This window comes from Plectropomus leopardus, chromosome 13 (assembly GCF_026936395.1).
Source record: "Plectropomus leopardus strain MGB_pleo_1.0 chromosome 13, ASM2693639v1, whole genome shotgun sequence".
NCBI classification, from domain to species: Eukaryota; Metazoa; Chordata; class Actinopteri; order Perciformes; family Serranidae; genus Plectropomus; species Plectropomus leopardus.
The window spans coordinates 27,517,699-27,539,595 of record NC_142188.1 but is presented as its reverse complement, the minus strand read 5'-3'; the positions used below and the strand labels follow the sequence as shown (position 1 = coordinate 27,539,595).

The window sequence follows — 21,897 nt, the reverse complement described above, 5'->3', positions numbered from 1 at the left end:
CTGTTATAGCAAGATTTTGTGAATGGAAGCTGCCATACTGCTTTCTGCACAGTGAAAAGGGGTCAGAAAAAAATGGAAAAAACAGCTGATATCAAAGAGTAAAACTAAGTAGGACTGATCAAATATAAACCAAAGATTTTGTGACTGAGTTGCAAATTTCCATCCTCAAATGTTTCCAGAAATATTTTGGTTTACCTTTTTAATGTAATACAAGATCATTTCATTCTGGCCGCCATTGTTTAACATGTACACATTTGCATTACATCACCCACCAGTAGGAGCGTTTATTGGTCTGGTGCAGCACAGTGCATTCTGGTAGTTGTAGGTTTTCTACCTCTGAGCAAAAGTGTCCCTTTTCTCTGTTTTTTTCTGATCATGCGGTACCAATTTTAAAAGTATTTGTGTCTTTCTACTGCATAGACATAGTTTAATTAAAAGGGCATCTCTCTAGCAGTAAAATATTTATTAAGTTTTACCTCAGATGAGGGAAACTAACTTCTTTAACATTTGTTTTTATGCCTGGCTTTAAAGGAAAGTTGAAGATGTTTTAATATGAAATCCAAAAGTATGAAAACCTTTATTCATCTTTTCAAAACACAAGTTCTGAACAATCACTGCTTTCTGATCCTTGCTTCTTTTTGTTTGTTAGCTCTTTAAGTCGAGGATGTTAACTCTACTGGGGAACGGAGGGAATCAATTTGATGTATTTAAGGTTCAGTGCTCCCATACCCCCTCTGCCCATCTCCTCATCCGTGGTGTTGTTCCTATCAATACATCGGAGGCCTTTTGCTGAAGGGAAACAAATTCAGGATGTTTAGCCATTTCTCTCTGTTCCCCTTTCTCTCTCTCTCTCTTTTTTTTTTTTTAACTTTCCCTCCCCTCGTTAGTTTGTCAGAATGTGTGTGTTTGTATATGTCGGTTTGTGTGTCTATGTGCCATCAGAGAAAAGGCATCCGATGCTGCACGTCAATCAGCCGAGACACAAATGTCAATTTTTGTGTCAGCAAGCGTCAGGCTTATGGTGAAATTATGACAGCAGAGGAATCATGGCTAAGCAGATTTTTTTTAAAAAAAGAGAGAGGCTTGGCTTGTGTGTGTGTAGACGGTGTAGATTTCCCAGTCACAGCAAGAGACAAACAAAAGTGAGAGAGAGCACAGTGAGGATGGATAGACTGGGGGGTGTTAGACATAACAAAAGGGCAGGAGGAAGTGGTACAAGTGTGAGGCAGAGATGGTGAGGGATGAAGAGGGAGCAGGGATGAATAAATCAATAGTGCATGGCTGTGGAATGAAGGGCTGCTTGCTGCCAGTGTGTGATTGACACCTCACTGGGGTGCTGTTGCCGAGATGATGCTCATCCTCTCTTCCTGATCCTGACACCTCCCTGCACCACCTACTTCCTCCCCCTCTTCACCAGCACACCCTGCTGGCCCCCGGATGCTCCTCTCCTCCCCTCCCTGCTGAAAATCATCGCGGGTTGTTTCCTCTGACGCTTCCTCTGTCTGTCCGTGGATCTATCTACACACACTTCGATGCACAAACAGCATACACTAAGATGGGCTCAAAAACACAGCGGTGCACCTATACACATGAAAACACATCATTTAAAGCCTCTGACTCTTTGTCTCAATATATTATATCACTGTCAAGGTAATTGCTTTGGTTGGTCAAATTTAAAAGTTTTTGGTAGGGGTGAAAATGGATTTATGTTTGATTTTTTTTGTCCTCCTACCAACACAAGTAATGGTTTCATTTTTAAATGATGCTTGTTTATACAAATACTCATACAAATCCAGATATAATGCAGTCCCACTGAGCTTGGGAGTTTGTGTCTATCTGTTGCAGTAAACAAAGGACTAGTTTGACAATTTTTTGAAGGACACATATTTGCTTTCTTGCATTAGAATTAAAATTCATGTAAAATGCTGCTCCAGAGTCTTTTCTACTTTGTACAAAATACAGTGAACTGATAAAACAATGAATACAAATTGTGGTCATATTTAAAGACACTGAACACACATTTACCTCACAATAATTATGGTAGAACTTTTTTGCCAAGGCACTACCAAAACTTTTGATGCGTCAGCCCGTTCTCACTCCAAACTTGTGAAACAGTACCACTCTCAGTGCTTTTGGAATGCGAACATGGAGCCGAAAGCCACCTTGGTCGTCCAACTAAAATGCAGCTGGATGGCGTCAGATGAGAGCACACATGGACAGAACTGGTGGTGTTGTTATTGTATGCTGGCAGACGGACAGATGGCACCAGGTGCGTCCATATGCAACACGCACAGGTGATGTCACTTGAGAACACAGAACAAGTCACATGTGCATGAAACTAAAGGATAGCGTCAGGTAATAACTCTGCTGGTAACCACATTGATAGGGAACGCAAGTCCACTCTATGAAAGTTTTACAAATATTAAACCTTCATGATTTAGAAATTCAAATTATAATGATAAATTAGCAACAGTGTGTATGGCACTGAGGGATTATTTTGGTACAACACCAGAAGTGGCCACAGTGGCTTCAGTAGTGGTGCCATATCTAGCTTTTCTAAAAATACATCAGCTAACCTGCTCACTCAAAAAAACAAAGAAAAATTGTTTTTTTTAAAATGTTAAATAAACAACAATATTGCATTGTTGCTTTTAAGAACAAATAACCATTCTTGTATTTACAAGCTTAATAGTCTGCACCACCAAATGTTGAGAAAGGTCATATTCCAGAGTTGCTGGAGTTTTAGCAATTTGCATTATTTCAAATGTCAATGTGATTTTGAATGATGTTTTCTTATTTTCAAAAAAAAAGAACTCAAAAATCACAAAATAGAGCAGCTGCTTCTCTTGCTAGCTCCGACTGTTTTTGTGGTGGCGCTGCTTTGATAGTACTGAGAATATTAAATGCATTGTAATGTAAAGACATACATTTATAATGCAATGCTGAACGAGCCAGGAGAGCTTCGTTTAATTGAGCAGAAAGTTTTCAATTTGACTGACTGACCTGTTTTTGCTCCTGATGAATACATCTCTCACCGTCAAAGAAATAATTGTCCTTCTAACAAATGCTTTTCCCAGACAGTTTAAGGTTGTGGAAGTTATGCAGATTTGTATTCACTCTGCAGTCTGCAAAAGTGACATAATGGGGCTCACAGGGTCACCAAAGTCCTGCAGTTTCAAATTCTACAGGCAGATGCTTTAGCTACAGAAATCTGCATCTAAAATCATGCTGTTTTCAGTTCAGTCTGTTGGTATACATGTTATGTATTGTGCAAAGCTTCTCAAGTTACATAAATATCAAATAATTGTAAAAAAGAAGTCCATATCAGGGCCTAGATTTTAAGTGAAGTGCAAATGTTTATAAAACAATATAAAGATAGACAAATAAATAATAGGAAAAAAAAATACTTGAAGACGAACTCATATAGTAGCAGTTGCTAGGTGACAGTGGCACTGGCTAGCCATGACACATCAGACATCAGTGCATGTAGCAACACCATATTGCTTGGCCATACACTAGTCTGCCACTGTGTGTTGGAGCCGGATGAGCAGCCTGAAAGGAGTCAGAGAATAATGCAGCCACATGGCAGCTCAAAAATTAACTGAATATGACTGTGTCCATCAAAGTGAGGGGATTTAACAATGTGCTTTTGTCCTTTTCTGCATATAAACATCCTTTCTGTCACAATAACGTTCGTACAGTGAAAAGTTCTCACCTGTGTCTGTCACCAACATACCTCTCCTCTGACACTGCTCGTCACTGATATCTAATTTGCTAATAAATTAAAATGAACTCCTTAAGCATGTTATTGACAGTGTTCATGAAGGAGCAGCAGTAATCAATACCTGGCTCTTTCCAACACTGTGACATACATGACTTGACAGTGAGGACACCAACCAATTAATGTCTGCAAATTCAAGTTTTCCTGCACTGTTAAAGCTATAGCTGGTGACTTTTAGGAATAATAACTAAATAATAATAAACTGTTATATTTTGAAAGAAGTACATAAGACAGAGTCTGTAAAAAAAAAAATCATGTGCCTTCTTTTCCTACTGCTTCAAATGTAAATCGCTAGAATAAACCACACTGCACCAAAAATAACCAATCAGTCGAAGGGGTCTCTAACACAGCTGGTAAAACTTTACGTTCATTGTTTTGCACCAAAACAAGTCAAATTCCTTGTATATGTAAATGTACCTGGCAATAAAACCGGAATTCTGATTGTGATTCCTATCAAATATGAATCAAGATTCTGGTATTGTATTGCCTTTTTCTCACCTTAAATGTTTTCAGAGAAATATTTTAGTGTGCTGTTTAGCTGTAAAATGAGGAAGTTTGTGAGCCAACTACCATGTTAGATACAGTCAACCGATGTGGGCTGCTGGTAGTGCCTAGGGCAAAATCTAAACTGGGAGAAGTGCCTTTTAGTCATTTATGAACTACAAAGATGTAACCAATTGCTGGATGGTCTTAGGAATGCCCCAGTATGTTTTTTTCTTTTAATTATTTTTTTATTTTCTAAGTGTGGTGTGAAAGGTGGGGATGGAGAGAGGATGATATGCAGCACAGGGTCGTGGGCTGGAATCGAAACCCTGGGCTGCTGCAGCAAGGACACAACCTTTGTTCATGGGGTGTCCGCTCCACCAAGCTACTGAGCACCTCAACCATTGCAGTTATTATATTCAAAATGAAAAATTTACTGTTTTATATCTCTCTTTTAATTGTATTGTTTTCACTTTAAATTGAATTGTTCTTTTGTATTTTGTTCTTTTAATTTCTCTGTACAGAACCTTGAACCTGCCTCTGTGTATGAAATGTGCTTCATAAATAAAATGGCCTTGCCTTTCCTTAGTGAATATAGTGACATTTCCAGCAAATATGTAAAATGTTGAAGTTTTTAATACAAAAGTTACTAACTGTAGCTTAAAATCTGAATTCTTCCAATTTTCCAAACTTAATCCCCAGCAAAATTACAAAAATACCTTTTGTTAGTAATTTTTTTAGGTCATTTGTCTGAAATATTTGAATTGGGCACCCATGTTAAAAAAAAAGTGCCCTTTCAGTCAATATATGAGATGCAGTGCACTAATGGGTGCCCTTAAATGGAGAAAAAATGATAGGGTGGCCTTATAAAAGAGAAAAAGTGCCTCACAGGCTATGTTATATGCTAGCAAACTGCCTCTGTGTATCCAAACATATCAACACATACCTCAGCCCTCTCAAACTCTTTTTCATTTGACATGTATTCACAGGGACTAGATCATTAGTGTGCTGTGCAATCAACATAAGGGATTTCTTTACGACTGTGGATCAATAGCCTGCCCCTCATTAGCACGGCAGTACAGTTGCTCAACTCCTGGCTCGCTTATTTCTAAAAGGAGACTTGGTTTGCAGTCAAAGGTCAAAGCAACACATTTTCTCCTTCTGACTTAAATATTTCAAGTAATTTCTTTTTATCTTCCTCAGTGGAGTGTTTTACCTGTGGCTTTCTCAAGACCACATCAAGAACAACCTTTCTCACTAATCAGAAAGTCTTCTTTGATGTGGCTTTATGCGGGGATAATGAGTTAATCATGGGGATAGGGAAATTGAGTGGGATTGCTAATTATGGAGTTAATGCTGCGGAAAGTAACAGGGGATAAGAGATTGAACAGCAGCCCTCCCCAGGTGAGACATGTGTGGGTGTGCGTGTCTGTACATGTCTGTCCGTGTGGACAACACATGCGTGCGAGCACGTGTGGGTGAACTGCGGCACACGTGCATGCGTCTATTATGTACATTTACTGTCACCGGGAGGTAGAAAGTCATTATGTCATAACAGATGCCTCTCAGGCCCTCAGTAAGCTGTGCTTAATAGGTCTAGAAACTCATCAGCGGGTCCCCACACTCCCACACACAACACACACAGGTTTGCCAGTCACTTCACAGTGATATTGCACATCTCAGACCTCCGCTTTCATATTCTGTGCCGAGAATGGCATCGAGACAGGACCACAAAAATCTAAATGGAAATGGATGAAATGCAAAGTGTATACCAATGTTTTCTTTAGGTGATAGCATTGCTGTTAAATTTACAAGTAATATTGTCCTTCTTATGGATTAATCTGCCAATTATTTTATAATTATTGTTTCCTAAATGCTTTTTTCAGTCTATAAATTAGCAGACAATGGTTAAAACTGTCCATCAGAATTTCACAGAGCCCAAAGTGATGTCGTTAAATTGCTAATTTCTTTCCATCTAAACAATCAAAAAACCATTAATATTCAATTTATAGCCAAGGCAGCACAACCTCACATTTATGAGGGTGGAAACAGTTCTATGTTTAACAAATGCCTTTAATGATTACTCTATTAACAAAAAAATTGTTTAATTTATGTATATATATACACCAGGTATTTAGACATCCCAAAGGTCTCATTTTCAATATCATCCAAAATTCAGACATTCCTCTTTCTATTAAACTGATTGGAAATGCTATATTGAGGCGATGTACTGTCGTGCACAGCATGCACCACCAGAGGTCAGCTTCCTTTTGTATTCAATGGGAAAGGTAATTTTAGCTTCATCACTGGCAAGATGCAGTAATGGCACTGCCATAAAATACTGTCCATTTCTGTCCAAGCATCACAACATATTTCCAAATTAGTCTGCACCAAGTTTGAAAGAAATACTGAATTAGTAAAGTATATTAAAAACATTTTCACTGACCTTCATACTGCTTTTAACTGTTTACTAACCTGTAAACCACACACACATAAATACATGCCTACTTGCTGCTGAGTCATGTACCAACTCTGGTCTGTTAGCAATGGGAAAGAAGTCTATCGCCTATTGTGGCCCGGTTTTCCCGTGTTTAAAAAAACCTGCGTGCACATGTTAATTTTGGTGGAAAAAGGGTAAATGACTACAATGACTTCTTATCACCAAAAGCTCAGTTTATATGTCTATTGTTTGTTTGTTTTGTACACAAATGCCACCATATACGCCCTGAGGAAATGTAAAGAAGTTATGAAAGAATAGATACAACCCAAGCCTAATGTAGACACTGCCTTGTTCCTACTTTCTGACTGGTTTCTCATGCTGCACCTGCAGCCTCAATGCCATTATCTCAATGCAACATCCTTTCCCAGCTTCCACACTCATCAACACCTGAGCCAGTTAGCCGATCAACCACTTCCCCATCCTGTGTGGGAACCTGAGGTTCTGGGGCCCACCCCTCCCCTCCCTACCACACTGCCCACCAGATGGCAGGGGGACGGCTCCATCATTGCTTGTGAGGAGTGTCACGTCCATCGCCCATCTTGGCATAGCGCTTGGTGCCTCAGGGCGTGTCCGTGCCAGCCCCGGTGCCAGGGATCGTGGGCATATCAGCTGTTGCACCTCCAATGCGCCACAGCTGCAGATGCTGCTCATTTGCAGGTTAATGTATTTTGGGGAGAGTTGTGTCAGAGTGCTCATGAGTGAAGCAAGCCAGCCATCCAATTAGAGCAGAACAGATTAGGAGGCTTCTTACATTGGAAAGACGGAGCGACAGCCTCTGGTGGGCGAACATGTAAAAGTGCAGTTGTGTCCAGAGTGAGGTTAGATGACAGTTTCTTACTGTGAATATCTTGTTATTGTTTTCTATGGTAGTCCGTCTCTGGCAGGCGTATTGAGAAACGGTGGTCACTGGGGTGGCTGAAGAACCTTCTGGCAATGTGGGCAAGGTGTCCTGTGTATAAAAATAACCAGAGATTTAGCATATACAGTCATACATTACTGAGATCTTCCAAAATTGTTGACAGTCTCAATGTGTAAATGTGTATAAGGCTATTCCTGCCTGCACGGAGCCGAGAGTTCAAATTGAATTACATAAAAATGTAGCCGTTTGCCTTGGAGAAGTTATTTTTATGACTGTGTGTCTCCAGGGCAACAGGCTAATGACACTCATCTCACAGTCTGGTGGCATCCAAATCCATTACGCTACCTAACCCGTGGCATTACAAATCTGCTTGCCATCATCCAATTTGCCTCCTGTAAATTGCCTTTTCATTCTATGAAGAAATGGTTCCCCATTTGTAATATATGTGTCAAAAGGATTACCAATGTAATATTAATATTCTTGCAGACAATTAGACATCACAAAAGGGAACATTGTGTCCATAAAATTACCCATGTATTGGGTGGGAGAGTGATACAGCAAGGGGAGGAAGAGGAGAGAGAGGAAGATGGAGAGATTGTCACCACACAGTGTTGACTGGGGGCCGATGCTGCTGAAGGAACAGGGTGTCGCAAAAAGATAATGAAAAGAGCTAGTACCTCTCACACTGCTGGGCTGAATCAATCAGTAAGGGATTCAAAAAATGTTCATCATTTATTCTCTGCCAGGAGCCTTTCCTGTTCTCAAAAAAAAAAAGAATAACTTTGAATACATTTCACGGCACAATTTTTCTGCCAATCAAAAGTAAAACTGTCTTAGAAACTCCCTAACTGTGCTCCTTCTAAATACAACAGGGGGCTCTCCATCACTTTTCCACCTCAGCTGCAGTTTGTTTAATCCAATATGGGATTGTGGGTCCATGGAGACAAACGTCTGTGCATCAGCATGCAGAGGCTGGTTATCCCCATCTGGGCTCGGTTATTATACAGGCCTATAACTCTGTGGAAGTTAAAGCTCTCAGACTGATCTCAGAGGCAACGTGATCCCGCCTGGCATTCCCCTCTCCACCTTTGCGGTTGGGCTTTAGTGATATTTATACTTGCATGTAAAATCAAAGCTGTACCTATGGCCCAGGCGCTTTGTAGACACACACCCTACGCCGTACACCGTCACCTTAAATACACCTGCCTCAGACATGTAACTACACGTTACGCAGACCTGTTAATTTTGGAAACTGAAAAGCATTTTTTCTCAATGGAAATAAAGCTTTTATTTACTTTTTTTCACAGATAAGGAACAATAAATTGTGAAGACAATAAAGCCCACACACAATGGCATTTTCAAGTATTGACTGTGATCCAGGCTTCAGAAAGAAAGAAAATCTACAAGTCACTAAGGCTAATTCAATGTAAAACACCATAGGCTTGCACTAATAACATTAGTATGTTGTATTCGTGGGGACAAGTTTCTGGTATACCAAAACTGTTTTGCTGCTGAACCTCATGACTTATAATGGAGACAAACTTGTAACATAATGTAACATAACGTTACCTAAGTGAAATCAGTGTTTTTCACACAGAATTTAAAATCTGTGTGTGGCATGGCATCCTCTCTCTAAATTTGGAGGTTTTGTGCAAAAATTGTATGTAAAATTCCATACGCTTGTATGCTAATAACGTTAGCATGTTGTATTTGTGGGGAAAACGTGCCCATTAAAAGATAAGCTTTTTGTCTGTGAGTCTTACGGGTTATAATGAAGCCAATTTGTGTAGTTGTGTTCAAAATTGTTGCTGTTAAGCCATATTTTATGTGTTTTAGGTGTGTTTTGAATCAATCAAACTTCACTGCACTTTACAGAAAGCAAAGTGCCAGCTAGTATTTTAAAGGGGTAGCTGCATAGTGACACAGACACATCGTCGCACATTTGTAAAAGCAAACGCTCCAGCTTCATTTCTCCACATACCATCTACTGAGATGAAAATGTACAGTAAGCTGACTTCACCTACTCCTGGACCCCTCCTCCAACCGTAGATGCCTCCATATTAATGCCAGTCACGCAGGCAGAGAAGAGCACTCAGGTGGGTTAATGAAATCCTCTTGGGCCGCTAAGCAGGGCAAAGGTCGCCCCACTCCTAAGGGAGGCGCACCTACACACTAACCTACAAACATCCTCCCCAGAAGCCCAGCCCACCTGTCTCCTAACAGAAGACTGACGGCAGATACATGTTCACAAGCCAGATGCAAAAACTAGAAAATCCCTGGCAAATCAATCCCATTTTTGTTCCTTTCAAGCTGCATACTCTTACATCTTACCACCTCTCCACTTAAACACGCTAAACTGCCTCTCTGCAAGCCAGGAAGGAATGGGAAATATTACATTTCAATGGGTTTAATACTTAAAATTCCTCCCTGACTTCGTGTAGAATATTGATGATAGTAAAACACGGTGCATTTCCAGACTATCAAGAAGAGCCGCAGGCAAATGTGCTCAAGAAGTGGCCTGTTTGGGGAATATTTTATCTCTACATGGTAGCTCCTTAAATGGATTTATGACTCATAAAAACAATCTACTGGAAGCGCCGTGCACATAAATGCCACCGTGTGTTACCTCGTTGGCTTCAGAGAGGAATTGCATCACAAAACATGACGAGAAGTGGGCTGGTGGTTACCTGGGGAGATGGGTCAATAAATGTCAGCATGGCATCATTAGCCCTGTCACTTAATGATGCAGCCGAATAGGAGCGCAAGGCTGATGTGCCACGCTCACGTAGCCATGTGGAAACAACGCTCAGACAAGACAAAAGCATTTTTGGGTGGGAGATATTTCACATGAGAGCACACACACGGCGAGTGTCATTGCGACCACTGATGCCGTCACAGGCGGTTAGCAGAAAGCATAGATGGAGCTTGGCGAACTTCAGGAGTGTTTTTCCCTCTCCACTGTGGGAGGAACAGGAGACAACATATTTCTTTATTTTGGATCCATATGCTGCCAAGCTCTCATGGTGCCATCAACGAGGGGAAATATGTGTGTGTTTCAGTTAGCAATCCGCTCGGAGCCCTGACGTCCAGCTGATGGGTTTATTTGACTCTCCCACGCAATATGGGGGAGGGTTCTGTTGCCATCAGCGAGGTGAAGTGTTGTAATGTGAGCCGAGGCTGAGAGAAGTTAGATGTGTCCTATTTTCAAGAGCTCTCTGTCAGGGGGGTTGACATTATAGATTTACTGGGAGAGGAAGAATCTCACTACATACCTTGCCATCGCAGAAACACCTTCACAATATGCATATGTATGCATGGGGGAGTATTCCATTATCGTGTTTCCTCAAGTACTGCACGCATGTTTTTTATACAGAATAAAAAAGTTCCTGTTTGGTCCGTAATGCCATCTAGTGCTTACCCCATATCTATCTAGATATTTCTGTCTGGTTTATGACACACACAAACCTGAATGAGGTGTCTGGTCTCCACAGCAACAGGTCTCCCCTCTCTCATGCTGTCAGTGAACCAGCTGATGTCCAACACATGCATGTTGGGTAGATTCTTCAGAGCATGCTCCTTTAGCCATTTCCACAGGGATGAAGCCTGGCTGTCCTCTGACACCACATGAGTGACCTCATCACTGGAGAGACAGAAGAAAATAATTTGTCAGCGGGTTCGTTGCTCACTTTTTGGTTTTATTTCATTTTGTCAAAGTGTAAATGGTGGTGAGTTTAATTCACTGTAAAACTGACGGGTTCAAGTTTCAAGCATCTGTATTAGAACCATGAGAATATATTTAATGAAATTCTTGCACCAAGGCTATTTCAATTCATTCTCAGTTCATTTACTGAACTGTATCATCATTCACTGCAGACTGCTCACTCTTAACCGACTTGTAGGGGCTGTTTTCCAAAAACTAGCTAATCTAAAACCAAAGAGCCTTACCGTCTTTTGTTGGTTGAAAAACATCCATAGTAAAGTTTGGTCTCATTCTGAACTGGAGCGTCTGAAGATTAATTCCATAATCCTTAAGTTATTATCTACTCAAGTTAGGCATGTTACAAAATGAACAAATTACCAATTTTGTTACCCTTGCCCACATCTTGTGTGGAAGAAGCCACGAGGGACAAATTTCACCGGGCCCAGCTGCGCCACATTCAAGCTGCAAACTATTTTTTTTTTCATGCATGGCGTCATACCACTGTAGAATGTTTCAGAATTAAAATGTTTTATCTGCCTGATTTTGTAGACTTCTTGATGTTGTAAGTTTTCATTGATGTTTTTGTACTCCTAAGTTAGTAGTAGTTAAATTGTTTCTTGGTTTGTCTGTTTTAATTGTCTTTATTGGAGTTTTTTTTTGTAGCCTACAGACAAAGGTAGTACTGTTCAAAGACCAGGTATGAATAAAATGGATCAAAGATTTGTGGCTGTGTTTTATCTAGGGTTGCCGTGATTAGCTGACTGAGCTTGGAACATAGCTGTCTGATGGAGATCCACACTCTACTGAGCGCACTTTTCTAGTTTAATCATGTGGTCATATATGACAAAATTGTACATAGTGAGAAGCTGACTGAGACAATATATGTTCAGAGCCATTAAGTTATTCAATTTCTCTTGATGCAAATAATAAGATGACTAAAACCTTTATACCATATCTACGGATTAGGATTCCCAGGATACTTTGAATTGTTTGACTGAAAGATTTCCTTCACTGCTTGATTGAACAAAAAGAACTTTCCTGTCTCCGTCTCAGCGGCCTTTAGAGAGTGCAGAGGTTCAAGCGAGGCTTTTGAAATGCAGTTCAGATCTTAGCATCATGGTCTTACTCATGCTGTTTGGGGATCAACACTGGGTGAACAACAATCAGCACAGACCCTCAATGCCTCCCTCCACTGTTTGATAGCTGAACTCACTCAACCGGTGCCTCCTACTGCTCCGCCGAGACTTTCTCAACAGACTTTTTATCACAGCCTCCTCGCCTCTGCTTCCTGCCACGGAGTCTAACTACCATACCCAATCAGGGCGTCCAGCCGTGCATAATTACCCTCCGCACGCTCCTCCTCTTCCTCTCTCCTGGCGTGGGTAAATCAGTGAAAAGACTCTTTAAGGGATGTCCCAGCAGAGCTCAGGCTGAGGCCTAATTGGCCAAATCACAGACGAAACTAATCCTCTATCTCAGCACACCAGTCCGGCCACCGATCATCCGTGTTTAAAAAAAAAAAGCCCTTCCTCCCAGCCCAAAGACATGAACAAAGAGCCTCTCAGACAAACACATTTTAGGTTTCCAAGGGACACAGCTATTATCTCCAAAAGCTTAAATTCACCTGCAGTGAACAGTTGTCTAACCACAGTAATAGAGATTTGGCTCCTGAGGCAAATTTCCCTCTAAAATCACAACAGGTTCAGCTCCTATGTTGGAACAAGATTAAGATCATAGGAAAAAGAACTCCCTCTCTTTGTGCCATGTTTACCTAGGTATAATCCAGCCCCTGAATTGGGATCTTTATCTTGTGCGTAGCTGTACAGAATGTAAAATGGCAGATTGACATGCAAATGAGCGAGAATGCAAGCCCAGCACCAGATTGTACTTCCCAGAATCAGTGAGACTCTGAGCCCAGACACAAGGACAAGCTAAAGTCAATGGGCTTTGATAGGGAGAACCCTCTTAAGTCGTCTCATGTCAGCAGCTACCCTCCTATTCCTTCCAGTGAAACCCAACAGGCACATCAGAGACACAGTATGTCTATGACTGATTTTTACACCGTGAAGAGGTTTCATCTGTTTGCCTTTTACAGCTGCCCCCCTGAGACATCTTCTCTGAGATAAACATGTACCCAGTGAGTAGTAAATTAATCATGATAAACACAACTGGAACTAAATTACATTAAGATATGATTTAACTCATTTAAAAAGAGCTGCATCCATGCCTTATCAACCAAAATGTCCCATCGCACGTAATGCATGAGGAAGTGGCCAATTGAACAGCTCCAAACAGCAACTTATCAGCCTGTTCCAAAGTTGTCAAATACTGCTGCTTTTGCAGTGCTTTAGGTGTAAGATCCAGACGCCAAAAGCCATCGTCTAGCATGCGTCCACATGATACGCCGCTGAGCATTGTCAGCTGAGAACACAGCCAAACACAACCATTGCTCTGTCATCATAAGCCCCTTAACTGCCAAACAGCACCTGCCGCTGCAGCACGATACCTGGTTGGCGTCAGTACACAATGCAACCAAACGGAACCTGTTGTGTCTGCATGATGCACAGGTTGAAACGCTGTCAGTAATGATGTAATATGAGGAGCATGAAGGTCCAAATAGGGCAGGCTACTGCCCATTTTTTCATATGGGAGTCCAGGGTTTGCCTCCTGTCTGAATGTGATGTTTTTTTTATTTTCAGACCTTACCCTGTGCCATTTTTGCCTAATCCTAAGCATGTGTGATGTCCCGCATTGGTTGCCATGTACTTTTGTTGTCTAAACATAACCACTGGCTTTTGTAGCGTAATCCTACTATGTGCTTCTTTTTTACATCCCTGCATCGGCAGCAGCATCCCAGAACATCAACACCAGACGCAGAAGGATAGCTAAAGCGTGATTTGTAGACGTGGAAATTCGACTGACAAAACAGCAATATGTGACAACTTGGGATATGAACCAAATGGAAGCTATTAAAATGTTTTAGTATTTAAAATAATTTTGCAACAAAAGATTTATTATAATAATTTATCAGAATTTTGTGGGCAAGTCATCATGAAGGTATGAACCAAAACATCAGTATTGTGTCATTTTAATAGTATTTTTTTTTTATATTCAACCACTAACAGTTAAGTGGAGGGTGGGTGATGATCTAACCCCTCTCTTACTGTCAACACAGAGTGAAACTGAGAGAGAAGACGCCTGTCGAATATTCAAGTTAAAACTGACTTCATGGCGGTCATTCGTGAAAGAGCATTCATTGTAACTCATCAATCAGCCAGGACAAACATGTCGATATTTGGATCCATGTTCGTGTGCATCACACTTGAAATCAGGCCAAGGGGAGACTCTGTGTGTGTGTGTGTGTGTGTGTGTGTGTGTGTGTGTGTGTGTGTGTGTGTGTGTGTGTGTGTGTGTGTGTGCGTGTGTGCGTGCATGCGTGTGTGTGTGTGTACAAGCACATTCCTTTATGTACAGAGGAATACACACAGTGTTTCTGACCATATGCTTAAGGCAGTGTGCCTATAATTTGTGTAAGACTAGATACGGAAGGTGTTGCTATCAAACTGCAGCTGATATCAGTTTTGTCGGCTTGCTGAATTTATGTCAGTTTGAGGCAGGCATGCTCTACTTCCTGTCGTTGGTTTCAAACAATTGTATCAAGCCAAGTGTAACCGTAGGAGCGCTCAAGCTGTGTTTCTGGGAATGCTGCCATGGCCAAGCTGGCGCACGACTGGCAGGCACACTTAGACACGCATTTAAACACTCTCACACACATGTTGGTTATACTATACCTGTGAGGACTCTTCACCTAAATCACATGCTAACTTCAACCATTTTTTTAACCTTCAGGCAGCATAAATTTGGAAAAAAAACTGCCCTCACTGTGATTCTCAAAAAACTTACATTGACAGTGACAGAAGCAGACAAACACACACACACACACACACACACACCTGCTAACCACAGGAGCTCAAAGTCTGAGCTGCTCAGCCCCAAAAAACAAAGTGGACTTTTAAAAATGTGGAGGCTGCATCAACAGTATCACTAGTCTCAAAGGAACCTGGCTCTGAAGCGTTGCGGATGTCAAGCAGAAGACTTCTGCTGTGTTCACAGTTTGGGATTTAAAAGATACTTTCAATCAGAGGCAGAAAAAACGAAGACGGCATGCTGCTTCCATAATTACTGCACAATAGATGATTCATCATCGCGAGGAACAAGCTCACAAAACATCTCTCCTTAAGTGTGACTTCAGAAAAAAACTTCAGCCAAACTCATTAAAAAAAGTTTGTGTGTGCTCTCTTACCTTTTTCCACTGCTTTTAGTTTTCTACAAGATGTAGCTGGGTTAGCCAATTTCTTCCCTGTCCTTAACGTATTTATGTTGGAGCTGTGAGTTATGGCTCAAGGGGAAAATCCACTAAGGTGTAGCAGAGGCAGGATAAATGCCCTAACCTTTACTAATGAAGTATTCATGAGACAATGGAGGCTCTCTAATTAGCTAATTGGATCCTGAACCTCTTTTAAAAAGTCATGTGTTTTCAAAAAATGGCACAAAGTAGCAATGAATCTCTCACTGGAGAACTGCTCAATAATGTCCTGAGATTTTTTTCACAGGAACAGACTGAACTGTCGTTATTGTAAAAATGGTTCGCAGTAGGTTGAAATTCAAAAATCTGCATAAATCTGGGCTTTTTCTGGTTAAGCAAAAAATAAAAATCTTGATAAATTCTGGAACAACTTCAGAAATTGTTGTTCCCATAAGTAACTTCAACACAAAAACATGGAAAAATAGGGTCCAGGTTGAAAAATATCAAAGTTTCCTTTTAAAAATGAAAATAAGTCTTCATTTGCATTTAATGGCCCAACTGCTAGACAGTCAGCTGGTTCAAATGACATTGGTGTATTTTTTCTTTTTTTTTCCTACCTAACTCGTCAAATTCATTCAAATGTAATCATATAGCTCACACTAACTTTACTTGATTAATTTGGCTTAATCAGTGGTTTTTAGCATCTTAGATATTGTGCAGTATGTTAAATGTTTACTGTGATGCAGCAACGAAGGAAGTCATCTGACATAAGGTTAGTATAAAGAGCAATAAAGTTCACATAGGGAGTTTGGTAGATATCGTGGACTATTCAAACACAAGATGTTCACCCAGGAGAAAGGGGTTTATGGCCCATATGAAAAAAAAAAGTCAAATAATTTCAAGTACATGACGTACGTCCAGCCCATTCTCATTCCCAGGTTGTGAAATACTGATGCTTTGTCACTACCAAAAAGACACAGTGTCTGAATGAGATACACTGCGCTTTCAACTTACTCAAATGTAAACTCATTCACAGCAGCACTTGATGCAAGTGATGTAGCATAAAGTCTGCATAGGACGTAAGGTAAGAGAGGTGGATGGGTCAAACAGAACAAGACTTTCACAGTGGAGACAGCAGTTTGTGTCCCATGTGAAAACAAAAGCCAATATTGACTTATTTTAGATATATGTCCAACTCTTTCTTATCCCCAGGACGTCAAATACCGACCCTTTTCCATGCCCAAGAGAAACCCTTTAGCATTTTTATGAGATGTGCTGCAGTTTTAACTAACTCCAGTGTAAACCCCTCTGCGGCAATATTCGACCTTTAGAGCTACTGGCATAGTATAAAGAGCAAGAAAGTCTGCATTGGGCAGAAGGGAGAGGAGGTGGATGGATCAAAGAAAAGCAAAATTTCATCCTGGAGACCACGGAGTGTGTCACATGTGACACCATAAACGTTGTTTTGATGTAACGTTACATAATTTCCATACAGTCTTCATGCACTGATGTCAGCCACGTGGTGCCCCATGCTTCACTATGAGATGCTTTTGGGAAAAAAAAGTAGCAATATTGAAGGACTGTGAATGAGAACGGATTGGTATGCCCCGTAATGTATGTGACTTATGATATATGATACACATAACAAACTTATTTTAAGCAAAACCATGTGTTTTTCTAAACTGAACCACATAGTCTTTGCACGTAAACCTAAAGACAGTGTAAGTGAAATTAAATGTTGATGTTATTGCCCATTTAATGCACTGATAACAGCATTCTGAGTATAGTAGTTGGTTTTACAGGGCCCCTTTAATCCATATATATGGCGCTGATAATTACTAATCACACCCATTTAATCAAGCAATAACATTCAAAGTGGGCGAAATGAACAAACATGTTCATACAGGCCTTTAATTAGTATTGTGACCTTCAGTTTCACTAGAGTTATAATAAAGGCCTTGAAGGCCAACCACAAGGTAAAAAACATTCCTAACAAAAAACACAAACCCAGAAAATACTCCTGCACTCCTCTGCTCTACATTAACTTGTTCTCTTGAGCTTCACTCAAAAAAGCTTTTAGGCAGCAAGCCCTGCTCAGTCAGTGAACAACAAAATGGCAAGCTTTTTCCAACCTGAGGATGTCTTCCACTATAAAGCCCTTTGACCTGGCCAGCTGGGTCAGAAAACTTCTCCTGCTGCGTCCCATTTTCCTCTCCAACAGGTACAGTCTGACATCCTCAAACTTCACCTCTTCACGCCTGGGAACACCGGCTTCTGCTGGTCTCAACCTTTTCCTCACCCGAGGCACAATGGGAGTGTGAAACATGTCTTCTGAGGTGAGCTAGCCAAAGTGTCCCTGCACCTCTAGGAATTTCTGCTTTTTTGAGCTATTTGTTGTTGTTGTTGTTGTGTGCCACTTAACTTCGATCCAGGAAAAAACACTTTGGTGATGCCACAGTTGTTTATTGCACAGTTGTAGCTGTCTGTTTTTTTATTTGCCCGACAGTGGGGTGGAGTGTCAGTTAGAGCAAGGTTGGTTAGAGTTGGCAGAGAGGAAAAGCTTCTGGCAACAGGTGTTGAGGATTTGGTGTTTACCAAAAACCACCTGCCAAGATCATATGATTGAGGATGGGAGAAAGGAAGATAAAAACACCCTGCTGGCATGGCATGATTCACTTCCAGTAAGAGCTGTTCTGCAAACACACGTTTGGAGGAAGTAAACAGCACCTGATGCAGTCGCTTCTTGAAAGGCGACTCAGAAAGTTTTTTTGTTGTTGTAACTTTCACTCTGTTGGCTGGAGTAAAGCATCACTCCTCCTGGGACATGCCTGAATTCTGGTCACCTCACAAACCCCTCACAGCTGTCCTGCCATGTCCGGTTCGTCTCGCCACTCACCGGCTCATTATGTCCGGACCAAGTCTGCACCATCTGCTCCACTGCTTTAATTAGCGTACTGCCTAAAATGAGAGCCTTTGTGGGCATTTCCCTTGAGATGCCACAAGCTCATACACGGCCTTTGCACACGCATAGGTGCTGTATATGCAGGCCATTGATGATAAGGGACATTTATCTGGGGGAGAAGAACTGCATGTGCTATGGTCAGGAACACAACCTGAAAATGGATTTAATCGTTTTAACTTCCTTTTATTTCCAAAGAGGTAATTACAACATGAGCAATTGCCTCTTGTTGTTTTGATTTCTCTGCTACGGTGGTCAACAATGTGAAAGAAAAGGTTTAAATGTCACTTTGCTGTAATTATCTACAGTAATGCATCTGCTCCAGTAGACCAAAAAGGAATCATTTGTTGATCTGGGCAAAAGGAAAGAAACATCTCTACAGGCCTTAATTCTACTCTAATTACAAAGCCTCTGTTCATTTCTTCACTTTAATAAGCACACCTTGCCTCTGTCATCCAGACAGAATTTATTAGACTGCTCTCATTAGTGTGGAGTTCCAAGGGTTAACAGGTATCACAGGGCAGACGTGACTAATTGTTTGACTATTTAGCCCCCCAATCACTCAGCTGTATATGAGGCTGCTGGCCCCTATTCAAATGGAGGGCCGATGAAATTCTAGCATCACTAAGACAAATGGCTCTGACACTGCCAGCAGCAATCCTCGTAAAGAGCAATGAACCCAATTTCTCATCTAACTTTCTTCAGCAGCTCTGTGGATGCATGATAACACAGTTCGATAACTGTTTAGAATCGTCGTCAAATTGGTTTAGAAAGGACAAGTGTGACAGCGAGTGAGACTGTAAGCCACACATTTTGGGGGGATGTGTCTAAAACAGGGAATATTGTTCTTTTTTCTTCTACTGTGATTACTAATTACACAGTACTAAGTTACTACAAAATAAACTATAACTCTATAGCTCAAACTCAACCAGTTGTAACATTCAATTGCTACCTCCACATTAATGTGTCAGTAATATTTATCAGTAGTACTGAAGTCACATAATAGTCTGAGAGGGGCCTCTCTGCATGAGTGGGCTACTTCTACCTGTGATACTTGAAGTACCTGCTAAGGTACTTCTGTTCCTTCAATGCTGGACTTTTACTTGTGAAGGAGTAATTTAATTCTTCTTTTATTGATACTTTTACCCAAGTAAAGGGCCCAAATACTGCACTGAATATCTGATGGAGTAATGAACCCATTATAACATTAAGCATAAATAGTGGTGTATTGGTAGTTGATGAGGTGGTTGTACTACTATGTAGACAGGAAGGTTACCAAGGAGAAGGTAGGTTTACTTTTTTGTGTATTCCATGGCTTCTTGGCTGATAGGCGAGTTGTAAACACACAGAAAAAGAGGAGGGCACATCCCCTTACACCTGCTAATACCCTCCTCTACACAACTGTGTGCAAACATCATCTACACCATTAGTAATGGAGGAATAATTAAAGTTATTTACTTAAGTAAAAGTAGCAACACCAAACTCTACAAATACTCCATCACAAGTAAGAGTCCTGTATTCAAAGTTGTACTGAAGTTAAGCCATAGAAGGATGACCAATAAAAGAAATATTATACGTGACATTATGCACATAAACCCATCAGTTGATTATATAGACTATATAAATAATGGACATTATTTACTGTGATGTAACACTGGTTTGTAATCTCCCAATTTCAAGCCTCTAGTGCAGCATTTCAGATGTCACCATCATGGTTTTTTGTGCCAGAAGTGACCATATTTGCACAAGAGGTTGGAACTGGAGAAGTAAAGGGTGGATCTGACTCAGTATGTGCTGACTCCTCGCAAACAGCCTGTCACTCAAGCAGCCACACCCTAAAATATGCGTAATTTTGGGCCTTAATAAAATGTAGACAGGTGAGTTATAAAACAATTTGCGCCCTGTAAAGTTGACCTGAATGTTGACTTAGAGACCAAAACCTTTTTATTTGTACCAGGCTGTAAATATGTTTATTTTAAGTTGGGCATTTTAAAATGGGGGTCTATGGGGATTATCTCTGTTTTGGAGCCAGCCTCAAGTGTCCATTTGATAAACTGTAGTGTTTGGCACTTCCATATTGGCTTTATTTTTCAGTTCCAAAGGTCGCCACTTGGGTAAGAAGCTGTAAATGTAGGCTACTTGATGATTTTAACAACCTTAAAGTCAAAGTAATGTGTTGGGTTACTTCAAGGCGGCAGAAGCTAAAAACAATGCATCTGATGTGCTTCGCCGTTGAACGATATGGCTAACTTTATAGCATGTAGATTTCAAACTCATTCAATAAACATGGAGCATAAATAGTATTCATTTGGGGTGGTGTTCTTGACAACTTGACAAACAGAAGTTTAATACTCACTCTCCTTTTAGGTCTGTTTTGCTCTCCGCCAACTTCTGAAAAAAATATCTGCTCTTCGGATGCTAAATGCTACATTTAGCTAACTAGCTTGCTGCTAACTTTGTCTGTCAACATATAGTTGCTGGGATGGTAGCATAAAGTTAGTTTATTAGAGCTTTATTTTCTTGAAAATACTTTGCTGCTGCTTGAGCTTTGGTTAGTGAGAAAAAAAATCCTTAAACAATTAGCTAAAAAACACTAAAATTCTCGATATAAGTGGCACCCCTGTAGCTCTCCTGCAGACAGGGGTTCAGTCAAATCTTTTTTTTTTTTTGAGAATATTATCACAACGGGAGCTGCATAGTCAGGTAATTCTCTGAGTGGCTTTCACTACAAATATTCACAGTAGATGTCGATGTTTAATTTCAATATTAATATAAATATCGATTAGTGCAGCAAATTTAAAGCTACTTAAGGGAAAACTCAAGGTAAAAGCTGGATGTTAAGGGGTTTAATAAATCAACTTATCTATTGATTTGTCTAGATAGATAAAGACGTGCCAGATTCAGTAGGCCTTCTGCATTAAATATTTTTGAATCAATACTCAGCAAAGCATCAAAAAGAGAGAAAAACACAGCCCGAAGGTAGGGCTATCTCGTTTTCTTGCTGAGGAGTTTCTGTTTTGTATCATTAATATTTTAGGCTGAGAATGCTTCCTTACAAAGTAAAAGGCTGTCGTGAAGAAATACCCCGCAAACAAAACAAAGTGATATAAAAAGAACTAATGGTTTCCCTTTGTTTTATTGGATGTACTTCGTCATTAATTTGCATGTGTTTAGGAAGTGTGCGGCTGTGTTTTAAAGTTGTATTCATTATCTGGGCAGGAATCAATTTGCTGTTTGGTAATGAGAAGATCAAACACATGCACACTATGACTGGAAATAATTGGAAAATGTAAAGTAATTGCATTCTTC

The 21,897-nt window shown here is 40.5% G+C and overlaps 1 protein-coding gene across 1 annotated transcript in view; it reads right to left on the bottom strand.

The window, feature by feature from the left end:
* The window catches only part of dntt (deoxynucleotidyltransferase, terminal), a 94,135-nt gene extending 76,076 nt beyond the window's left edge, over positions 1–18,059 (bottom strand). Inside the window, exons 1-3 of the mRNA XM_042502674.2 lie at positions 17,762–18,059; positions 11,089–11,263; positions 7,603–7,713 (exon numbers count right to left, since the gene is read on the bottom strand). Of these exons, the coding sequence (XP_042358608.2) occupies positions 7,603–7,713; positions 11,089–11,263; positions 17,762–17,955 (480 nt within the window). The 5' untranslated portion in view covers positions 17,956–18,059. The remainder of the gene's footprint in view (positions 1–7,602; positions 7,714–11,088; positions 11,264–17,761) is intronic.
* Positions 18,060–21,897: the final 3,838 nt, after the last annotated feature.